The sequence below is a fragment of the Barbus barbus genome (genome assembly GCF_936440315.1).
Source record: "Barbus barbus genome assembly, chromosome: 3".
In the NCBI taxonomy this organism is placed as follows: Eukaryota; Metazoa; Chordata; class Actinopteri; order Cypriniformes; family Cyprinidae; genus Barbus; species Barbus barbus.
This window is the reverse complement of record NC_136731.1, coordinates 30365483-30390084: the sequence shown is the minus strand read 5'-3', so window position 1 is coordinate 30390084 and position 24602 is coordinate 30365483. Positions and strand designations below refer to the sequence as shown.

The following is a 24602-nucleotide window of genomic DNA, read 5'->3' as shown; positions in this document are numbered from 1 at the left end:
TAAACGAAAACTAAAACTAAGACGAAAACGCTTGATGAAAAAACTATTTCGTAAACTGAAATAAAATAAAAATATCAAAATATTTGAAAAACTAAAACGAAACTAACAACAGTTATTGAAAAACTAACTGAAATAAAATAATTAACAAAAATAAATAAACGTTTTCATAATCATTAAGTTCTCACCTCTTGGCTGAAAAATATATGATCTGTGTGGCGGTTTAGGGAAATACCTGTAAATGGCGCATCTCTCAAGCAAAGCGGTTTAAAGCAGAGTTCTGCACGGGTCCTGTTTGCTAAACGTGCACCAGAGGTGGGTAGTAACGAGTTACATTTACTTTCGTTACATTTACTTGAGTAAATTTTTTGGGTAACTAATACTTTTAGAGTATATTTAAAAATGGGTAATTTTACTCTTACTCAAGTACATTTTTAGTGAAAAAACGGTACTTTTACTTCGTTACTGTGGGTGACGCTCCTCTCGTTACTTTATCTTATTGCAATACGTAATAAAGTTAAAAATGCTTCGGTTTATTCCAAACGCGCCATCTACTTTTCTCTGGGCAATGAACGATGCCCATTCGCGAATGATTCATTCTTTTGAGTCAATTCTGTTCGAAGGCTCGAACAAACCTGTTGGCAAACCAGTGAATCGGTTTGTGAATCAGTTTGAATTATTCGTTCAGTGTCGTCTGAAGCGGTTCTCTCTCAGATAACAGAAAGTTTAAGAACATCAAGAGCGATGAAGACGTGGCTTTGGATCTACAGTCAGGTGAAAGCAAATCTGAAAAGACTATGGTTTGCTATGAAGATCTTTATTAGATGAACAGTGCTGTCGGTTCCACAGGTATAGATTCGATTGCACTGACTACACGATACCACTATGACATTACCAGTTAGTTATAAATGTACCTTATACATTAAATACAATCCAGAATTTATTCATTAAATAAGCTGTCACAGAGTATGAAATGAACACCCGCCAAACCCGCGTAATTTCCAGGAGGAATGCCTTTGCTTAGACAATTAATATTGATATTTTCACAATATTTACGCTTGCATAAATAAAGGCCACATTTGTTTACATTTTGCGGAACAGACGGAAGAAGATCCATCATATGCATTTATTTCGTTATGTTCAGATGTTCTGTAGCGGTCTTGTGAGGAGATTTCTCTCTTCTCCGTGTCAGAGGTTATATAGCCTACATATATAAATAATACATAATTAATAATTCATTAATAACAATTAATATACTTTAAAATATAATTTAATTCAGTGATGCAAATCTGAATCTTTATCAGCTGTTACTCCAGTTTTCAGAGTCATATGATCCTTCAGCAATCATTCTAATATATTGATTTATTATCAGTGTTGTTGAAAAAAAACAGCATATGCTAGTTAGGTATGTTTTGAAGCTGGGATGCTGGTTTATGTTGGTCATGTGCTGGTCTTAAGCTGGTCGGACCATTAAACCAGCTCAAACCAGCATCCCATGCTTCAAAACATACCTATAACAGCATATGCTGGTTTTTTCAACAGGGATTTGCAGTTTTTTTTGGAACCTGTGACATTTTGTTAAGGATTTTTTTTTTATGAGTAGAAGGTTAAAAGAACAGCAATATTATTGATAATAAATCAACATATTGGAATGATTTCTGAAGGATTATGTGACACTGAAGACTGGCGTAAAGGCTAATAAAAATTAAGATTTGCATCACTGAAATAAATTACATTAAAAAAAAAATCCTTTCAACGACAGTGTGCATGTGTGTGTGTGTGTGTGTGTATATATATATATATATATATATATATATATGTGTGTGTGTGTGTGTTTGTGTGTGTAAATTGCATCTAAATATCTATATATCTAAATAAAAATAGACTATATTCAGTACCTATATGATCCAAAGTGACTAGTAACTAACTACTTGAGTAGTTTTTTTATCCTTTTTTACTCTTACTCAAGTAACTATTCAGACTATTACTTTTACTTGAGTACATATTTCTACAAGTTTACACTTTAGACATTCTACTAACAGTAAAGTAAAGCCTAAAGTAACTTTGCAACTACATGTCAACTAGCAGTAATTAGAGTATTAGTAGACTGTCTGCTTAATATCTAACACTTTATTTTGATGGGTCCACAACATACTATGAGAAATTTTCCAAGTATATGTCAACTTATTCTACTAACCCTAAACCTAACCTAACAGTTAGTAGACACGTAGTTGCAAATGAATGAGAATTAGTGAGAATTAATGAGAATGTAGTTACAAAGTTACTTATAGTTATCAAAATAAAGTGTAACCAAAATTTATTTTAATAAGATATTTCTTAGTGGATAAATAGTGGAGCCGCAACAGTGAGAACCGCAATACTTTTAAGTAGGACTGCACAATTAATCTAAATCAAACAAAAATTATGATATGGTTGTGATTTCATGACAGATATAAAATAAGGCACTGTGTTTTTACATGTGAGCAGCTCATGGCCCAGTGTTTTTAGCATTTCAGAGAAACACAGCAAACCTGGGAGGAGTTGCATAAGCATAACCACTATGATAAGACCTAGTTGAGAACTAGTCTGACCAACGAGCAGTTAGTCAATGGATAATCAGTCTTTTTGGATTCAAACTAGGCCAATCTACTTTTTCTGCAAATAACAAAGAAACATAAGATGACTAGCTTCACTTGTAAGACTAGTCTAAGGCCACCAGAGTTTTGAAAATTGCATTTTAAAATAACCATCACAATTTTTCTCAGGAGGAAAAAAAAAGGTCTGGAGTTACACTTTGGAAATTCCCTGATATTTTAAGGTCCTTGGGAAGCCTGTACACCACACATCTTCATCTTACAGTCAGCTGGGATTTAAAAACACAAGTGGCATTACCTGAGAGGGAAGTAGTGGAGGAGGCACTTGGTTGCGTAGACAGGGCTGAGCGGAGTTCAGAGGTTGTGCTGGAGGCTGCTGGGCATTCCGGCCCTGTGCTGCTGCATTACCGACACCGTACATGTTTACATTCTGTGAAGAAACATAACACCCCTCATGTGAATGAGCATCCGGCAAACCAGTGCATTCACACCTTCAGCACACAAGGGAGCAGCATTCACTAACTCACCTGCCTAACAGAGACAAAGTTTGGCAGTGCATTATTTGTAGGGGAAAAGCTGATATTCTGCATGGAAGTTATCTGTGAGTTTTGGGACTCCTCTGCTACAGAGCTATCATATACAGGCAGTGAAAGCTGTAGCACAACCACAAGCCAAGCAGAGAGAGGAGCAGGATGCAGAGCACAACAGCAGTGAGGAATTGGACAAAGACCAGAAGGAACACCAGGCCACCAGAGAAAGACACATCAACAGCCACAGAAAAGGAGAGAGAAAGGCTATGTTAGCATCCTCTTTGGCATGTTTTAGCAACTGGAGAGCTTTCTTTAATTTTAATAAGTTAGGGAGGCAATGGGAAATTTGGGATCAGAAGAAAGACTACCACTACTGAATACCCCATGAAATCAGCTGTAGCATTTCCTATTTCCCACATCACAGCCATAAACCATGATTTGTTGAACATATTCTTCTGAGCATAAAAGTTTGCATCAATATTTCTGGTCTGTTTTTCTGGATTTTTTCCACAAATTTTACATGTGTATAAGATATTACTTAACTTTTAGAAGCATATAACCTTAGATCTAACAGACATTGTCTTATGCAGTGGTTATATATGGTGCCCAGTAGGGACATCAGCAAATTTCCAATGGTGCCCCCTCAGGAGGATTGAAATGTTTTTAAAAGACGACAAAATAAGCTTAAAAATAAGGTAATGCAATTTAATTCACCCCCTTAATATCTCTGTTTAATCTGAAGAGCTTAACTTCAAGAATACTGAAATTTAATTCTAATTAGAATTATTAGGTTATTTACTACTTGTAATCCATGGACACTCCTAGTTTCTGTAAATTAGAAAAAGTTTGATTTTCCAGAGTAAATATATTCATTATGGACAAAGGGTGACAGAGTTTATATGAAAAAAAAAATGAAAAAAAAAGATGAGATTGGCTGGTCTTGAAGCCATAAGCCTTCAATTTTGATATCATGAGGTCTTTAAGTAGCATTCTCGTCCCATAGAGGGTGCTAAAGTACCGAACAACCAGGAATACAAGACTGGACAAAATGAAGGCTCCATCACTGTTATAGCAGGATAGGAAACAACTGACCTTATCCATATAGGGATTACGGTCTATAGGAGAGTCTTTGTGGATCTGGTGGCGTGAAGCAGGATTTTTTCCGTACTCTCCGATATTAAGAACATGCTTGTCAACGTCAACGCGCTTGTCTGTCATTCCTGCAGAAGATGAGAATTAATAGATTTTACAAAATCATGCTAATACTCATGGACTCCAACAAACATCACTCAATACAAGCACTGGAGGAACATGTGAATGCGACCTACCTCCAGACATATCCATCTTATTGCTCTTCAGGGAGTCTTCAGCGGAATCCCTCTATAAAATGACAAAGAAGCGTCAACGTGATATCTACGTGATAACTTTATGCTCCATAAAGGATTTAGGGACACAATGCTTCGTAAAACAGGTTTCACAAACATATCGCAATCATGATCCTTACAGGGTACATGTTGTTGAACTGTTTCACAATCTGATTCATCCATGGAGACTCATCTTGCTTGTTGGGTCCTTTGTTCAGCTAATGGAAAGGAAGGTAGAAAATAAGCAAGCAAGCAAGCAAAATGTAGACATAATTTTGTCCTAGCTATTAGATTCAACAGCAAATTCAGTGAATGACATGCTAAGCAGTGCTACCAGGCTAAATGAGGTCTTAATTATTACCTTTGGAGTCATCTTCTTGTAGGGCCAGTTTCCAGTTTGGTTCACTTCTTGTGATGGATTGTTGTTGTTCCACATGCCTATCTCTACTTCTGCTTCCTCCTCCCAGTTGGAGTGCCCTGTCATGGACATCTCCTCTCCACCCCAGTTATCTTGCATAGGTTTGGATCCTAAAAAGACAAAATCAAATAAAAAAAAAAAAATAATAAATGGAGGAAAAAAAAACAAAACAAAAAAAACAATTTACATAGGAAAAGGTCTTAAAGAAATAAAAAAAAAAAAATCAAAGAAAGTTCTTTGCCCCAATTGTAGATGGGACGTACCAGACTTGTGCTGTGACTGCTGTCCTATAGCAGCGTTGCCCCAGCCACTGCCTCCTGAGTTTTCCCTTCTCAACTCTTCCCAGCTGGAACCTGTATCAACAGGCTTTCCCCAAGCAGATGTGCCATTGTCCACAGTGACAGGTGGAGCAGTATGCTCTCCCCAGGTAGAGGACTCCATTTTTTGTGGCCCAACATATGGCTCTACCCACCCTGTGATAAAAAAAAAAAAAAAAGATCACTACGATCAAAGACCAGTATACAAAATGCTGTATTGTTATGCACAAAAACTAGTGAATGCAACAAATGAGAGGATGGCACAGTTAAAAGGAATTGTACTATTTTGTAAAACTGAAATCTGTCAGAGCAAACAAGAATCAAAGTGCAATGCATAAGCTACATGGAAAATAACTATGCAACAACTAATTTGCATCTGAAAATATTTAACATACTTAACTAAAATCTATTAACAAAGACAATGCAATTAATATTTACAAATAAACTCCAAAGTGGGATTGGACTGTACTTGCAAACTTTCCAATGGCCCAAATCCGACCCTTGCATAAACATGCTTATGTAAGCTCTGTTTACTCTGACGTCCTTCTGATGGATCAGCTTACATTTAACCACTGAGTTTTTTGCACTTTCACCATCCAGCACATGCCCTGAATACTTCCTTCAAAAATAGCCCTGTTCATGTGTGCCCTGCTGCTCAAGTTGCTGCCATATGACTGCACCATCGGTCACAATGTAACCCAAGCCTATTTTTCTCTGAGCACAGCTTATCAACAGCCAATTCCAAATGAAGCAGGAACACTATTTGCACAGGCACCTTTACATTTTCTGTTTGGAAAATAATTACAAATTTATGGAAAAAGCTGCACTTCTAGAAAGTATATACATTCCTCTGCACTGCATAAACATTTATATATAAACACACACACAAACACTTGCTTGTAAGTTCAGAGCTTGTCAGTGCTGGAATTATTAGAGGAAAGGGGTGGGAGGAAAAAGTGCATCCAGAGAAATTCCAAAGGGATCACTGCATGACTAAAGATAAATATAATGGGTGAGTAATAATTGCAAAGGCACCGCCAAAAAGGAAGACACCCACCTGAGCTGCAGTTCTTTTCCTTTGGAGCCATGGTGCTTTGGGCTTGTGGGGGCTGAGAAACAGCCATGCCATCCTGCTCTCCAGCAGTGTTCTTGTTCCACATATTTGTGTTGCTGCAGCTATATTTGTTGGGATCACCCCATGCTGAAGTACCATCATCGATCTCCATTCTACGCCTGATGGATTCAGGCGATGGATCTTCCCATCCAGTGGATGATTCTTCTTTGGAGGCAGTAGGAATCGGGCCTCCCAGCCATCCTGTAGGCTTGTTCTGACCAGGGGCTCCAGTCTGAGAGGTGCTCCCACTCCTGAACGTTCCCATGCTGGAATCTTGGGACTTGCCCCACTCTGAAGAGTTGTTCGGTTTTGCATTGTTGCTCCAGGTGGGTTTGGAGTGGCTTGATTTGATTGGCTCACCCCAGGTTTGGCTTTGATTGTTGGTTTTGGGTGGCTCTCCCCATCCTGTGGTTGGACCACTCTGGTCAGGAGTACTGGTTCCTCCGCTGCCTCCCCAGGTGTTGCTTGTCCCGCACCGCCCAGGCTCACTCCAGCCCGATCCAGAGCGGTCGCTGTCACTGTCCCAGCCACCTGAACCAGACTTCTTGGGCTCTCCCCAATGGTTTCCCTTCGGGCCTTCTCCGCCCCATCCCTGCTTTGCCTTCGGCGGATTATTCCAAAAGGAGGACTTCTCATCCTTGGCACCATTCCATGAGGAACCACCCTTGTTCATTGTAACAGAAGGTGCATCCTCCCATCCACTTTGACCAGCTGAGCCTTTGGTTTCTCCCCAGCCAGTTGAAGATTTTGTTTCAGTCCACCCAGACACTGAAGAATCGCTACTTTTGTTGGTGCTGGGTCCATCTCCCCAACCACCTGAGTTAGACACCTGAGGGGGAGCGCTACCCCAGCCTGTCTGTCCATTTCCTGTCTTTTTATCAGAGCTTGAAACATCCCACGCAGTGTTCTGGCGGACTGGAGTTTGTCCCCACCCCGTGTTGGACAGCACCCTGGGGTCCACGTCGATTTTAGAGAGAGCTGGGTTGATCATTCCCTGCTGATTATCCCTCCTTCGGTTGCCACCATGTTGCCCATCCCTCTCACTGCGACCTCCTGAGCTCTCTCCACTTCCTTCACTGCCTGTAGATTTGTTCCATGTGCTGCCTTGTGACGCTTGACCAGAGCTCCCTATACCAAGAGCATCATCCTCCAAGGACTTCCATCCATTTGTTCCCTTCCTGCTCCCATTCGTGCTTTCATTGGAATGCTGACTGTTGCTGGGCAAAGTGTTCCACTCCCCGTTTGAGACCTTAGTGCCAGTGTTTGACGAGGATGAGGAAGAGGAAGACGATGAGGAAGAGGCACTCCCCCAGGGGCGAGGGATCCCAGCTGGGCCCACACCATTGCCTGCTCCCCAAGACATACTTTGTGAGGTAGCGGGCGCTGAGTCCCAACCTCCTCCACGACTGCCCATCCCGTTATTATTATTATTCTTTAAAGAAGCAGCACTCGCAGAGGTGCCATTGGCTCCAGTCTGCATTAGAGTTGCATTCACAGTGTCGCCCACAGCTTGGCCTTTAGGGACGGGACATTTGTCTCCAGAGTAATTAGTGCCGGGCGGAACGCCCCATGCTGTACCATAAGACCCGCTGTTAATTCCCTCACTGTTGCCATGTTGAGAAATGGAAGTGCCATTAGAGACTGGAGAAATAGGGAGCTGAGGGGAGCCCCCTGTACTCATAGGCCAAGCTTGGTGCCCTGGGGGCTGTTCATTCATCTGCATTGAACCTGTAGAGTTTGGTAAACTAGAGGTCATCATGTTAGTAGTGTTATTTGGTCCATTAAATTCAGTGTTAAGGTTTTGAGGCTGCCCACTTGGAACCTTGTTTGTACCATTGACTTCAGCTTCGGACATATTTTCCTGCAGGCATCCCCAGGACATCTTAGAGTTGATACTCTGCATGCTGGGTGTTTGACCTATGGTGCTTTGTTGAGTGTGGGTGCCACCATTTCCGTTCCCCGCAGGCCCATGGGGGTTGGGCCCAGTGTTCTGAAGAACGGGCCAGGCACCATGGTTGGCATTTGGGTTCAAAGTGCTTGGATTTATACCTACATTGGTTGAGGAACCTTGGGTACCCCATGCATTTATTTTGCCATGGCTGCTTTCTGCCAGCTTGCTGCTGGGGCCCTCGCCGGAGCCTTGACATGTGCTTAGCATCGAACCATTGGATATACCCCAAGGCCCCTTAACACTCCCATTACCCACATTATTGCTGCCATTTGCAACCATGAAATGAGAACCTTGTCTATTGCCATTGTTGTCACCACCAGTGCTCACAGATGCCATCATACTAAGATTTTTTTCTGACCCAGAGCTGGAGGCAGAGTCAGCATCCATACATTCTGAGGCTAACTCTGGGTCACTACCAGTGATGGAGGGCCAGGGCCCCTTATCTACAATAACTTTCCCCCAGTTGCTGTTTGAGTCGCTGCAAGGTGAGCCAGAGCTCCATGGTGAATTTTCATACTGAGGCTCCAGACCAGCATGTTCCAAACCTGTGAACACAAATCAAAGGTCAAATCAGTTCAGATGGTAAACATTATGAAAAAAAAATAAATAAATGGAAACGCATCTGTTTTTGGACTAAATTCAGACAGTAGACAAAAAAAAAAAAAAAAATCATGACAATAAAATTTGGATGTATGTGTGTCACAGTTTGGGCAACAGCTTCCCAAAAGGAGATTGAACAGTAGCATAACACACTAAGGGACTGAAACATATGAACTTGTATATAAAACAAAAATATAAATACAATCCCTTATCCAATCCTGATTTAGTTACACTGTATCCTTTACTTTAACAATGATTAACAGTAAAACACCCTGTGCAAATAAAACATTCTAAAACAAAAGCCAAATGCTATACAAACAATACCCTAGAAATATTAACATTTGGTAGACTTTGTTCAGAATTTGTAATAACTTGCCCATTTATGGATTATGCAACAATGGCTAACTGCCCATAGGCCCCGTCTCTGTCCTGCTGAGTGGTGTCTCACTCAAGCCAGACTGAAACAGTAGTAGATCTGCCACCATTTTGTAGCAGCAGCATGATCATGCTGCATGCCAGGATAGAGGAGGGAAAGACAGAAGACTGCTTACAGCAACACTAAGTGTGACACGTCTCTGCAAGTTCACTGATTTTACGTAGATGTGGCAAGTGTGGCGGCACTAAACTAACAATAACGCAACTGCGGTGTTCCTTGAAATAAATTTTCTGCTCTTGCTTTAATATTTTTCTGCAAGATGGCTGCCAAGCTTCCTTGAGCACTGTTCTCCTGCCAAGTCTGAGACTTTCTCCTTGGCTTTCTCCTTACCAAGAGATATGGGAAGACAAAGAAACACAGACAGTCTCACTGCAGGTCTCGAGTAAACTGTTTTTTTTAAGAGTGACTCAATAAAATGGGAGATTCTGTTGAAGGTCACTGAGGTAAAGGAAAATTACAGTTGCATTACATTTCGATCTAGTATTTCATCTCTCCAGGGGAGACGAAAAGAGTTGTCAACCAAGAAGAGACTTGTAGACTCCAAGGGGATAGAACAATGGAAATTCTGTTATCACGTCATTCCAAAATTAACTCCCTTTCTTCTGTTGAACACACAAGATATTTTGTCCATAAAATTTAAGTCAATGGTGTCCAAAACCTTGGAAAGAATGGTGTGACTCTTTGTATGAAACAAAAAAAAATAAAAAATTCTTTGCATTCCACTAAAGAAAGTCAGTTATACAAGTTTGGAATGATGAGTGTCAGTAAATGATAGATGATTTTCTTTCTTTGATGAACTACCCCTATAAGTAGACTTGTTCTGTGTAATGGGCAAAGTGTATAATCGCTGACTAGCATTGTAAAACTAATTCAGAAAAGTGAGAACTTTGCACCAGTTGGCAGCACTATTGCTCTGGCCTTTCATAAAACAGGAAAAACACAGATTTGGCAGGAAAAAAAATGGAAAAGTCAGTCTACCTTTGCCAAGACATTATGACAATTTCTTGCAAGACATTGTAGGGCAACTGGTTAAATTTAGATAATCAAAATTACTTAATGACACCATTAAGCATGCACCACAGAGATAGACAACAACTTGGAATCTGCCTAAATACGAACAGCCAAACAGGTCTTCAGGTAACTTTTAGACTTAACACACACTAAACAAAAATGGTAAACAACAGCACATGGAAAGGAAAAAGAAATGTGAGTCACCTGTTTGGTTAGGGGAGTGGCTGACAGAATCCCGAATAGGAGCCATGCCTACAAAACAAAGTGCAACACCATGAGTAAAACCAGCTACATGAAGCCACAAAATAGGTCTCAACACCAATAAAACGGCCACATGCTAAGACCATGCAGCAAACAATCACTTATTTCTACAGCTATGACCTAAGAATTTCAATTCAACAAAATGAAAACAGCAGAATGTAAACAAGGATTAAGATCTTTCATTAGAAGACATGCTACTTTTTACATGAGTGACTCCATTAGATTGACTGAACTGAAATGGCAACCACTGGCAAAAATAATGGCTTTCATTACATTACTTCAGAATTGTCAATCAGACAATGCTTACAATCTTAAAATGATACTGGTAATTTTATTGACCAGACTACTAAAACAACAAAAACAAAGATACATTTTGGTTTTTAGTTTGGGGGGGGGGGGGGGGGGGGGGGGGGCAGTACCCCATGAACACACATATCTGTTCTTGTATGTTTACCTAACATGCCTGAAACACCTCTGCCTATCAGTAATGGCTAATTTTAAACATACATATCATGGATCCCAGCACACCTGGCTGATCTGTAACCCACAAGGACATTACTCAGAGCACCAGTACCTGAGAGGTGGCTTTGGGCGCAGTGTAGGACAGACCTCTCAGTTGTAAGCTCCCCTGGCTGGCTAGAGTTGAGCTGCACTTGAGTTCCCAGGGTGGCAGCGAGGACCGTGAGGGATTGCCCACGCTTCAACAGCTGTTTCTGTTTGTGCTGACAGAGACGCAGCGGAACTTCACAGAGCGGGTACCGAGGCAGGGCTTGGGGCTGGCCGCTGGCTGGGGCCCTCTTGGCATTGCTGATGGCGCAGGTTACAGTGGAGGTGCTGCTGTTCTAACTGGCAGACTGAGGCTGGCTGAAACTGAACTTGATATGTTCTGGCACTGAAATCAAAATAAAAACAGGTATTCAAAACATTTTCCCCCCATTACTGGATTAACACTTACTACAATAACATTTGGTACCCTTCGTGCAAAACTGTGCATGTCAGTTTTCTTTTTGGAATTTTTCCACACCCAGAGATGTAAAAAAAAAAAAAAAAAAAAAGTTAAAAAGATAAAAAGTTATCTACTTGGTTTTCTTATAGAACATATAGAGCTATTCCACTAATATTCATGGTTACCATGTTAATTCCACAGTAGAGGCCCCCCTCTACATCGTGTCCAAAATTTGCCTCAATTATTCAAGCAAACTCGAAACTTATGTTGCTAACATAGTACAGTCTTGTGACTGCCATCACACAAATAGGGCAGTTGTAGTCACAGTCTAGAAGTTTATTAATATAATCTTGCACAATTATCAGAAACTGCTTACTCAAGTCTTAATCTCAAGAGAGTCATAGACCATTTAAACAAACATTGATATGCGTCACAAATTCTGGCCTCCCTAAAACAATATTCTCATTGAGAAATTACCACACAATAAAAAAAAATTATAAAAAAAAGACAGCAAAGAATCAAAACTATTTACTAAATATTTATGACTATTACTACTAAATACATTTTTGGGGGGCTTATAATTAAAAAAGGTTCACCAGTAGGTGTTATTACTACAGAAAAAATTTAAATCTATTTAAAATAATTTAACAATATTCCTTTATAGTGAATATCACCAACCTTCCTGTATTTTAACCCCTCCCCTCCAACAACTTGCCAAAGAGACCACCTTTCACAATCCAATTAATTCCCTCAGGAGTTAGTAAAACAATTAACATCCGTTTTCACTTCTATAATAATTCATATTACAGAAGTAAAAAAGTACAGGCAAACCCAACACATATTACCTCTTAAAGGGATAGTTCACCAAATAAAACTTGAAAATGTTGTCATTTACTCGCCCCAGATTTGTTTCAAACCTGTATCAATTAAGAATGTGGGTAACCAAACAGTTTCTGGAAATTTCACATTTTTCATTTTTGGGTGAACTCTCTTTAACAGTAAACAACTGCATTACTATATTACAGTCAAGACTGACTATATGAAATACAACCTTTTGAAACTGAAATTTTATTATGAACCGTTACATCCACTTAATGTACTGGTACAGTATCAGATGGTAATATCATATGATGACTGCCTTCATATTTGAACGGTATTTCAAAAATGTTACATGCCCCCAGAAACATGGTATTATCATGATGCATTGTGGTTCTTCACTGTAATTATTAATATAGTTTGCAACAACAACAACAAAAGCATCTGATTTCAGTTTCTCTATATAAATTCTTTTCATGCATACAGGTTGGAAAACATAATTCTAAAGAGCAGAAAGTAAGTCCCCAACAAGTAGTTTAACAGTCCACCACTGCACATTCAACTTCATAACATTTTTAATGCACTGCAACCTCAGCACAACTGTTTGCAATATCCAGAAGTTTGTTCATGGACATTGTTTTGGCTGTGGAATTTCCTCTCTAGGAATGACCTCACAGAACAGCAATTCAGATTCACATTTAAAAAAAGAAAAAAAAAGAAAAAATACATTTCAACGGACAGACCACAAGGTGCAAAAACAGAGACCATCCCCATCTATCCAGAACAGGTCTAGAACAGAGAGCTATCAAACTGACTAGTATGAGCATTATTCCTCTCACATCACAGCAGCTGTGAAGATTTTTCAAATTCAACAATTTAACAAGAAAAGAGACCAGAAGAGCTCAAGATACCAAGTAAAACATTTGTAGTGTATTACAAAAGCTGAACCTTTACCTTCAAGTAATACAGGCTTAGATCACAGCTTTTTCCCCTCCTCTCCAGGTTTACCAGAAGCCTTCAAAGACATCCAGCTTTGTTCCTTCTCTTTGCATTTCATAGGAAAAAAAAAAAAAAAAAATGGAGAGGCATGGTGTCATTTTACTGCTCGAGCTGAAGCTCCTGCCAGCTCCTCCTGCTGCCTGTAGCGGGGGCTCTGCAAAGGGGGAGCTTTCTTTTTTTTTTTTTTTTAATTCTACTTTTTCCACTTAAATGTTTTAGCAAAAAAGTTCAAAAGGAAACAAAAGTGTGAAATAATACTGCAACCATGCAACAGGTCTGTGTTTTCTTAGGGGCAACTTCCTGTTCAGACAACTTCGACTCACTTGTTGTGGAATGACAACCGTCAGGAAGTCAGGTGGTCACGTTGCAACAAGCAAGACAACCCTGCAGATCTGTTGCACTGCAATAACCAGTGGTGCATTCAAATGTCAAGCCTGCGTGACTACAAAATTAGAGAAAGTATGAACGCTTTCTGGTTTTACACAGTATCTGAATGCATCTTTCCAGGAACACCAAAAATACCAATGCATTTCATCACTGCTGAAATGCAAAAATGACAAGAAAAAAAAAAAAACCTCTTGCTTGTTCAAACGTCAAGCTAAAGCAAGTGGAGTCAAGTTACAAAAAAAATAGCAACAATAAAAAACACTTTCTTCATCACTCCCAAAAGAAATTGGAGACATGATCAGGTCTGCAATTTGTCTTAAAATTACAAGCATACACGAACAGGTCTTGACTTGAAATGGCTGTCCATATTTGGCATCAGTTATGTCAGTAATCTATAACTATTAAAGCCGACAGGACAAGGTACTATCTCTTGGGAGTTTTGCTTTTGGCATTTTTAAGTGCTTTTTTTCAGCCTCTGAGTTAATGCATAACATCTTTGCCAGTGGCTCTTCCTCGCAAATGAACGTTGTCTGTATTTTGCACGGTCATTGCTAAGCAACAGTTAGGTGATTGTCAACAAACTAAACCTTTGTCTCAAAACACAGACGCTACAAATCATTTCTTGAAGGGGTTTCCATTGTACGACCCTAAGGTTTTGCTCAACAAAAAAAAAAGACCATGACAAACTTTTGACTTTTCATAGACCAAGATGTTAGAGATAAAAGGAAGGAAAAACTAAAAGGTAGACTGGGACATGTTTCAAAATTTTACATGAGGACTAAATGGTTTCCAGCTGGTATTATTTGTATGAACTGAAGTGATGAAATAAGGAACAAATGCAAGAGTATGTGCATGTTTATTATCTAGTCAAAATAAAAAGAAGAGCAAAACATAGTTATGCACACAGCAGCCAATAAGACAAGAGTCAAATTTATTACTTAAGTATCACTCAGTATCATGAAGAAGACAAGGACATCTGGGCAAACAGATAAGTATAAAGTAACCCAGGGTAACGAGGGAGGGGTGGGTACTGGAAACATGATTCTTGGATATTCGCTGGGTGAATTTCTGAGCAGCAGATACCGAATGAAGCCAATGTAGTATTTATGTCACAATACTTTAAAGTCTTTTCCCTAATCAAAGACTTTTTCTAGAGGGCTTCATATAACCTATTTGATTAAATTTCATCTTGTACACAAATTATTTTAATTTGACCATATTTTAGGAAATCAACAAACAACCCTGCACACTCTTTTCCAAGGAGAGTGCTAGTCACACCGCTGGCTTTAGCCTTAAGCTACTGTGAGAGCGAAGACAAGGTCAAGAGATAAAGACCTGAGCGATCAGCCTTCCCACATCACTTAGTGGAAAAATGCTACACCCACTGACAAGTTTCTATGATGTGCCTAGGTCTGCATAAATGGCAAAGTATGGTCACTTAAGATAAGATGGCTTTGCTATTCTTTCCTAATCAGAAGTAAACACGGATAATGGAATTACATTTATGAGCATGGTACAGTAGATTATGCCGCGACAATACACTGAGCCCAAAATAACTACAAAATATGCCATTTATTGGCCATTTTCAGACAATAATTCCTACCTTTATACCAGCCCCCTCTTCCTTATCGTCATTCCAATGAGCTCTACACTTTCCTCTGTCCACTCTCCATCCGTGTTTTGAATGATTTCCCTGAAAACGAAAGGATCAAATGGGAGATAAGACACAATAACTTGGCTTCATCTTTAGCAACTCTAACAGTTACCCATAGCTACATCTCCCTAATAAATGATGCAGCAACGCATTTAGTAAAAGGGAGAAAGCTTCTGGTAATCTCTTAAACGGATTACACTGGGAAATTACTCCTCTATAAACAGCCAACCATCTCTGTGGGTCAAACCGTCAAGCACTTCTTCCCTGACTACCGACACTAGTTCTGCACAATGATTTGCTGATCTATGTAAGATGCACAATGTTTATGTAGTAAGTGAGCTTAATGAGTCAACTTACTATGCATTGAATGTTAACAGTAATATACTAGTGCTTGTTTAAACAGCTGGTTTACAGTGCAACACAGTAAGTGGCAGTCTAAAGCCCAAAGTTTACTTAGGTTTTTTTTTTTTTTTTTATGTGCACACTAGGGTAAAGCCCAAAGTATGCTTCTCTATTTACATGTACACGCAGGCTGTATATGTGCATTTAATTTGTTTTGCAGTAATCAGTTGTTCCTCAAGGTGGCAACACTGTCCTGGGCCGTTGTTTCACAGTAGAAAATGAGATAGCTCAGTTGTGATTTAAAAGAGTTCAAAAATATTTGTTATTGGTCATAACATATGGGGAAAAAGAGCAGACACCGGACATGGATGAAGCTTTCTAGAGTGCATATGATGACCGCCTGCGTTTGCACACAACATCAAATGGAATATACTTTGAAAGGCTACGTATTTGACTGTACACATACGCTAACGTACGAGTACAAAATGAAGTATACGTTGGGCTTAAGTATACAGTCGAACATGTAGCCTTTCAAAGTATACTCCATTTGACAGTTTGCATGAACACAGGCGGGCGACACGCACTAAGTTTCATCTTTGTCCAGTGTGGGCACCATCTTTCTTCAGAATTTACGACCATTAAAATAGTCTTCATACCATCTCATAATCCCCTCACACAAGTGCTTGTCAATGCAAGCATCAGTTACTGCAGTAGCTGGTATTTTGTTGTTGTTTAGTTCACAAAGTATACTTTTGGTTTAATGCTGGTATCCATCTCTCCTCAAACAGAAAAAGGCAATGACAGTGTGCAGCTACTACTACTGATCAAAAAAATAAAAATACAAATACAAATTCAACTCTCCAGTGTGGGAGTTTTTTTTGTGTTTTGTTGGATTACATAAAAATACGGGGTTTCAGACACCCCAGTCTGCAGGAAGAGTCAATCATCAGTTATTTTTGTACGCTTTTGTACAGTTAAGGAGAACTGTAAACTCTCTACACATGTATTTTGAGTGCGATTCATTGGCCAAAAAAGAAGAAAAAAAAACAAATAAAAAAAAAAACAAAGTCAAGGATGAATTTGACTGATAGCATTATTTTATTTTCAAAATTTCAATAGATATAGTGATAATATTGTTACTGTGAATTATTTTGGACACAATATCAAATTTACAATACAATAATATCATGACAGCCCTATTTGGAATAATGTGCACCAATTAATAATTTACAATAAGATCAGAAATATGTATTATGAAAATAAACTGCCTTTTGATTTCACATTGAAAAAAAAAAATCTTAAAATGACAAATAAAACGACTCTCAAAGAGACTGCAATAATAATGGAGATGATAATAATTACAGTAGGGGGTAGAGAGGTACACTGACTCCTGTTTCAACAACTGGAGGGAACCTTCAAGCTCATAAAATAAGCCCATAGCATCACAAATACGTGAGGGGGCCAAACAAGTATCTGATGTAAAAAGTAGAATATAGCCACTTCCAAGGGGTAAAGTCAGCCTATCAAGATTGAGATTAGGGCCACACAGCCCTGCCCCTCCCCCAGAAACAACCTCTTCTCCTTAAAGTGTTTAACCAGATGGCGATATCAACAACAGAAGCCTCTCATACACAAACACAAAGACAGGGGCATCTGTTTATGAAGCGCCAACATCATAAGCACAGCTGAAATATTGTCCCTGCAAGATTTTAAATATAAATGAATAAAATAATTCGAAATAACTGCTCTGAGTAGGGCAGCACAATTAACTGAAGTTAAACCGAATACATGATACGGCTTAAGGTGCGCTCACACTGCACTTTTCGTTCCACTGACTTCCATTCATACGCATGCGAATGCGTCAGACCGGAAACGCAAGCCTGTGCGAAAAGTTGTTCAAAGTTCAAACTTAAGCCCCTTTCACACTGCACGTTGGTCCTGGAAAATTGCCGGAGTGCCTTCTGTGTGAACGCAAACAGTTCAGTCCCGGAACGAGCGCTGTTTGAACAAAAGCCAGAACCAATTCCCTAAAGGCTGATGACGCACGTCATCATGCGACTCTTTTACCGGGTGTTTTGAAGGCAGATCAAAGTTCACACAACGAAAAATTAGTAAACTGGAATGAAGCAGCGATCAGGGAGCTCCTCACTATCCACGCTGAAGCTGAAATCGTTCACCAGTTTAGTGAAATGGTGCGCAGCGCATTCACGTCACATGAAATGTCACGTGTTTTTACGGGTTGTGTGTGAAGGCACACACAGATTCCGGGAAAATCACTGGTAGTCTGAATGAACCAAAATCAAACGATCCCAGGATGATTCCCGGAACACATTACCCGTGTATTTTCCAGGATCTCTGTGTGAAAGAGGCTTTGGTGAACTCTGGCCTGCGAATTCGCATCACATGATACCGAGTGACCAACGGCAGATTGATACGTCACAGCATCACCTCGTATCTGAATTAAAAGAACAAATTTAAAACTGCAGCGCTGCAGGAAAGTGGAGTAGATTGTATGTTTTGTGTTGAATTTAAGTTTTTGAATAGACGCTGCACAGCGTGACGTTATATCACGACCGTTGCAACATGCGAAACAATTTTGCATGCTCAAAGTTTAGTATGACCACGCCTTTAGTGTGACTGTCAAATCGCAAAGGCTGCAATTGAACTGTTTCAGAGTGCAGCAAGGCACTGTGTTCATTTACACACAAGCAGCTCATGATCCAGTGTTTTCAGTGTCCGAAATTAAACTTGGCTTTTCTCATTAAGCCTCAACAAGAAAGGCATTGTGATCGAGCATCTAATTTCAAGAAACAAAAATAAGAAAAAATGCTAGAAATACAATACAATATGTGATCAAACTGTGAAAGCAAATGTGTTATGATCTAGTCCCTGGCACTGTTAGGTGTAGACGTGATTATGACCATACAGGGGCAATGTTCGTTTCCCTGATAAGAAAAACTCAAAAGCTGTCTATGATTAACTTGGAGTCAAAAGCATGCCGGTTAAGCAATCTACAGATGCTCCTCTGTATCGCAACAAGACAAAAACAAATCAAACAAAGCGTTCTCGATGTCTTGATCAGAAGTTTTTATCTGGTACATATTAAAATGACAACAAACTCCGGCAGCTATAAATAGCGGAGGCAAGGGTTTGTGACTCATGACTGCAATACAGTAGCATCACAAAGAGCTACACAAACACTGTTTTTGTTGAACATTTTAAAACAGCAAAGTTTACTCAGCACTGGGGACCCATTTAATTCAAACGGAAATGCATTTGCTTACACCAGCAGCTGCTGCTTTGACCCGGCTTTGTTAGTGCTGCCCAGCATAGGCATGAATAGGAAAAGCCCAGAAGGACGCAAGCTTTGGAAAAAGCAAGGGCTCATCTACACAATTGAAAATGACTATAGAGTGATGAGCGTACTGACTCACCTGTGTTGCTTCTCTTCAAATGTCTTTGGTGGCAATAGCATCCAATTATCTGCAAGGAAATAAACACAGATGTTAAATAAGAATTTCAGACAATCAAATGGATCTGGATTGTTTCGCTTGACAGTTTTAATGAGGTGAATGCAACGTTTAATTCTTGGACAGATGGCAACATATTGTGTGAAAACATTGAAGTGTGCAATGACAAGGCAACCTTTTTACACCTTACAGTCTAGGAAAATAATAAACACAGAGCTATTTGTCGTTTATAAAATGTTCAGTTTCATTACTGGTGAAATAGCAACTACACAAGTAATGCCAGTGCCACATACTTAGGTGATTTGTCCAATGGCAACCACAAACATTTCATGTGAATCCTTTCACATCATACACCACAATATGAAACCAAAATCAACTTCTTATGCCTCTCACCATATTTACATAGTGGGGAATGAGGAAAAGATGGACGGACACACTAAATCACAGAGTAACCGCATGAACAGAAGCCTATAATATTCAACCAGACTGCACTTTTTTTTAGCTAACCTTACTTTTAACTAAAACAATACGTGATTAATGAAGAAAAAGACTAGTTAAAAACAAAACAAGTGACTCAGTTTAACATTAAGTATACTTTATATAGCCGGTTAAAGGCAGAGAGCAGCCACACCTCCTCCCCCACCGCTGGCTTCGGCTGCTGCTAACGGGGCAAACCAGCAACCTTGACCTGCCCTTACAAAAGATTACAATATAACGCACTCAAAACTATGTTTCTAAACATCTTTTACTCTCAAAGAGCGACTCCGTGATCTCTATTTCCTTTACTCAGGTCTGGGAGAAGGAAACAGCTTTTTCTGTGGCATTTTTCCTCAGCGTTAGCTGCCGTGACTGCGTACTTTAAGAAGCTAAACACTAAATAAACATAGCATTTAACACTCATCACTACATGAGGTTATTAAAGCGAATAAAACGGTTAAAATGAAAGAAAACAGCTCATCCAATTATTAAATATCATTTTCCCTGTTGTGCGCAATTCAGAGGCTGAGCTAAGTGCTAACAAACCAGCCGACTACTAAAGCCTATATATAACGTTACTTTAACAGCTTAACGAATCAAACACGGTTTTATTAATGCTCACTTTAGCCGATAACGACACAAATTGTATTTCTGGTTGAATTATTATGGATCAAATACTGCTGGTAGCAACCAGAAAGCGAGTCGACATCGAGAAAAGTTGCAGGACGTCGAATTAAACAAATCAAATCAACATCTTTTCAAAATACACTAGAGGAAACTGTCCCAGAGCGCATGAAACCTCATGTTTAAACGCTTTTAGAAACTCGACTTTGATATCCGTAAACACTTTAGCAACGACACATTTAAGAGAAACCGACTGCAATGTCACTTCGATGCCTTTATGTGAAAGCAGATCAATGTTCAGTGAATGCACCACACAGAGATGCCACACTTTGCCTTTCAGACATAACGCAGACAGTAGACACTATTCATAAAAACAATTAAATGTGTATCTATCATGCAAACAACACAGTAAAACATTCACCCGTGCCTCCAGTGCTGAACTCAGCTTAGATACGCTGCTAGATCATTAACACCGCTTATATGGTTAAAAACACGAACAAACCGAAAGACTCACCTCTCGTAGTTTAAAGTGCAGTAGAGATGAAATGAAAGCAAATAATAAGGCTGTAGAAATTCAACACATTTGCAGAGTCTAGGAGGGGAAACATTTGTCCTGCTCGATCGCCATTTTCTTCTCTCGCATTCATGCATTCATCCCTAACTGCAGGAAGAGCTCAAGCTCTGCTCTCAGAGCACTTCCTCCAACTCTACACACTCACCTCCAAAATGGTGGCCACAGAGAGGCCGTGTCTCAAAACCTAGCGAGCTGTCTATCTAGACTGCACTTTTGGGCTTCGCGGACACGTGTGGTATTTTTGGACATCGTAGGAAATTTCTAGAGGTTTGGCGAAGTGTTTCTAAAACAGCTATCATGAGGGACGTGTGAGTTTAGCTGATTTTAAAGCCCGAGAATGCTGTCTAGGTAGGCGGCTCACTAGGTTTTGAAACGCAGCCAGGGCTGATGGTTAACCGAGACTCGGCATGGTGGCTTTGCCGTTTCACTAATGTTAGATGTGTTTTGTCAACGATATAAAGAAAAGATTTGGAGGGAAAAGTAACTGGGTTATATTGAGAAAATTATTATATGACATGAAAATAAATAAACAAACCAAGCTAATTCATAATAGAAATGGACAAATAATCCAGAATAATGCCATCAAGGAATATTTCATCCAAACAGATGGGCACTTTAACATTAGACAGACAGTTTAAGAAAATAAGATTGTCATGCTGAAACCAGCATAAATTTTAAGGACATGGGGTAAAAATAATCCCATATATAATTAAAGTAAATAATATAGGCTATGCTAAAGCAATTGGTTTCGAAATGTGCAGAAGTGACTTTGTATGTCACAAACAACAACAACAACAACAAAGTCAATTACATCGCATTTGCTTTTTTAAAATAGAGCCTGTTTCTCCTTATTTATCAGACTGCATTTTTCAATAATATCATGTTCTAATGGATGACATTTGTTTCAGTATATAAATTATACATTGTACATGAGTAGTTTGATGTTCATAGTGTCTGAATATGTTGTATTAAGTACTTTTCTGTGGATAAAACACTTTTAGGGAAACTACCTAGACAAAACAGATTCCTCATTGTTCAGTTGTTTGTTTGCAGTGAATACCGTCCCCATTGGGAAATACTCTTTCAGCACAAGGCAAAAACACCAAACAAGTGCTAACTAGGAAAAACCTAAATAAATCTACATCAATATAGACAGACCAGCTTTTAGTCTGGAATTTGCCTGCATTTTCATTTTGAAGACAAAGCAGTGGTACACAATTGAAAACGGCTCGGCTGCACTGTCCTTTTGAAGCGCTCATTCTGCCTCGCTAGACAGGAATCACACAGATTGAGCCACTTTCAAACAGAAAACAACCTGTTTTAAATGACTTGATCGATTTACATAACCTTTTACTTAACATTTTAATTTGAGTGTCATTGCATAAAAGTAGGATACTAAAAATACATGAGCAGGTAGAGCCACATTCCATTGAGTTCAGAGGTACAACACACAGATATTTTGTCCATTTCATCACAAATGTCTTAAAATAAGAAAGTAACACGGCATAGTGCTCGGGACAGCTCAGGCCTCGGCGTCTGCGGTATTGAGAATGAATTTTGTATGAGGCATGAATATTGATGATCAGCGGAGGTCCGGGTCCAGCTGCTTGTGAGTGAGTTAGCTGCAGTAGGACAAGGGTCAGTTTGGTCAGGCCGGTGGGCTGCTCCCCCCCCTCCCAGACCGATGAGAGCAAGGGGAGCCTGGGAACGCGGGCAGATGCATTGTGCTCAGGCAGACAGGGCAAGAGGAGGGGAACAGCTTTGCATGACAAATACATTGTTGGCTTTGGCTTTCAGAGACTCGCTTCCAAACTCACTTAATACAGTGAGCTCTGTTGCGCTGGTGTTATATTTAAAAATGTTCTAAATATGCACAACATTTTAATCAATAAAACCTGCAAGTTGGCAAAATTTGCAGAAAAAAAAAATCACAAAAATATGCTTGTGCAGACATGACATGTCACTCGCATTATTTACCTCCCCTCTTTCGTCTTTATCTCTGTCCCCCTAATCCTCATTATTCTCTGGTCCCCAGATGTACAAAGAGTCTCACCAACAAGGGCGCTATTTTTCATTTGCTCTCGCCCAATTCCTCCACTACCCCATCATTATATTCAATCTCTATAAGTCTCTCACCCATCCCCCTAGAGTCACTCTCTCAGACAGGGTGCCAGCTGTGAAAGGGATTTGGCGGAGCTGAATTACACTCTGCATCCAACCAATTACCTGTCCGACCGTTCGCAGGTCAGCCTGCACTGCCTGCTTCCAGGCTCGAGTTATCTATCAGACCACTATTCTGCAAGGCATTTATCATTTTCACACAGCCATGCGCCCTGTCATTTATAAATATTAATACACACCACTGCCTCATCAACTGTTAACCCTTGAGAGTAAGAGACCATTTTTGCTCTGTTGTGCTAGTTTATGGAAACAGCGTTATATAGATTGTTCATATAACTTGGTTAATATATTATTATATTATATTATATATTCAAAAGTGTGGGGTCAGCAAGATGTTTTAATGTATTTAAAAGAAGTCTCTTATGCTCACCAAGGCTGCATTTGCTGAAGAAGAATACAGTCAAAATAGTAATATTCTTACAATTTTATACAGCTGTTCTGTATGTCAATGTTTTTTAAATTTGATTTATTCCTGTCATGGCAAAGTTGAATTTTCAGCATCATTACTCCAGTCTTCAGTGTCACATGATCCTTCAGAAATCATTCATATATGCTGATTTGCTGCTCAAGAAACATTTCTTCTTAATTATTATCCATATTGAAAACAGTTGTGCTGCTTAATATTTTTTTTTTGTAGGAATTGTCATTCTTTTTGTCAGGATTCTTTGATGAATAGAATTGAGAAAGCTTTTGTAACATTACATGTCTAAGTAATTTTTCAATTATATGAATCCTTTCTGAAAATGTATTTAAAGAAATCTTACTGATACCAAACTTTTGAATGACAATGTGTTTATTTATTTGTTTATTAGATTATTGCATAAAATAGCACAAAATATATAATCTAGAAGTATTCATATTAAATCTATCCATTACAACAAAATAATGGACAGTAATGGAATCAGATTTTAATATCATGGTATTGTCAATAATGCAAACCAGTTAGAATTTCACTTTAAAGTGTTTATCAGAGAAAGGTAAAAAATATATATATATATAATTCTTACCAATTTGATTAACACTGCAAAATATATTTTTGGAGCTCCATGCTTTAATCTTTACACATTTATTTCTGGTGATCTCTGTCTTCACAACTTGACTTGTTTCAGAGCCACTCCAGTAACGTAAAAGCAATATAAAGATGCAAATGATCTTATTGTCATTTATGTATGCATGCAGTATATATTTTAGATGGAGGCATTTTCACCTAGAGCTGCTACAGCTCCAGTCAAAAACTTTGCTCCGGTCCAAATGAGACTCATTTGCATGAGTCCATCCCACCCTCATCTCAATAATGCACACCTATCAGTGTGATGTGTTTCATCTGCAAGGCATGCATTTGAGTTTAGACTTGAGAAGTCTTCTAGACGAAACACACTATGCTTTCACTCTTCTGTATGGTGAAAAGTACAGAAGTGTATGAATTTGAAAAGTAAATGTCCTATGTACTTCAAAGATCATGTCACTTCAACTAAAAGTAAAGCCTGGAATCCTGAAGCATAATAATAAAACCCTAAAATTCAAGAAAACATATTTCAT

General features: G+C 39.2%; 1 protein-coding gene across 5 annotated transcripts in view; it reads right to left on the bottom strand.

The window, feature by feature from the left end:
- LOC306855362 (trinucleotide repeat-containing gene 6A protein-like) overlaps positions 1 to 21036 on the bottom strand; it is a 29662-nt gene extending 8626 nt beyond the window's left edge. For 3 of the 5 annotated variants that reach the window (XM_079394012.1, XM_079394014.1, XM_079394015.1), the window contains exons 1-12: positions 20823 to 21036; positions 19172 to 19220; positions 15345 to 15434; positions 11168 to 11485; positions 10537 to 10584; positions 6278 to 8830; positions 5167 to 5376; positions 4847 to 5013; positions 4626 to 4703; positions 4450 to 4501; positions 4214 to 4341; positions 2890 to 3021 (exon numbers count right to left, since the gene is read on the bottom strand). In XM_079394012.1, coding sequence (XP_079250138.1) covers positions 2890 to 3021; positions 4214 to 4341; positions 4450 to 4501; positions 4626 to 4703; positions 4847 to 5013; positions 5167 to 5376; positions 6278 to 8830; positions 10537 to 10582 — 3366 coding nt within the window. In that variant the 5' untranslated portion in view covers positions 10583 to 10584; positions 11168 to 11485; positions 15345 to 15434; positions 19172 to 19220; positions 20823 to 21036. The remainder of the gene's footprint in view (positions 1 to 2889; positions 3022 to 4213; positions 4342 to 4449; positions 4502 to 4625; positions 4704 to 4846; positions 5014 to 5166; positions 5377 to 6277; positions 8831 to 10536; positions 10585 to 11167; positions 11486 to 15344; positions 15435 to 19171; positions 19221 to 20822) is intronic. The other 2 variants (XM_079394013.1, XM_079394016.1) reach the window with 1 other exon arrangement.
- Positions 21037 to 24602: the final 3566 nt, after the last annotated feature.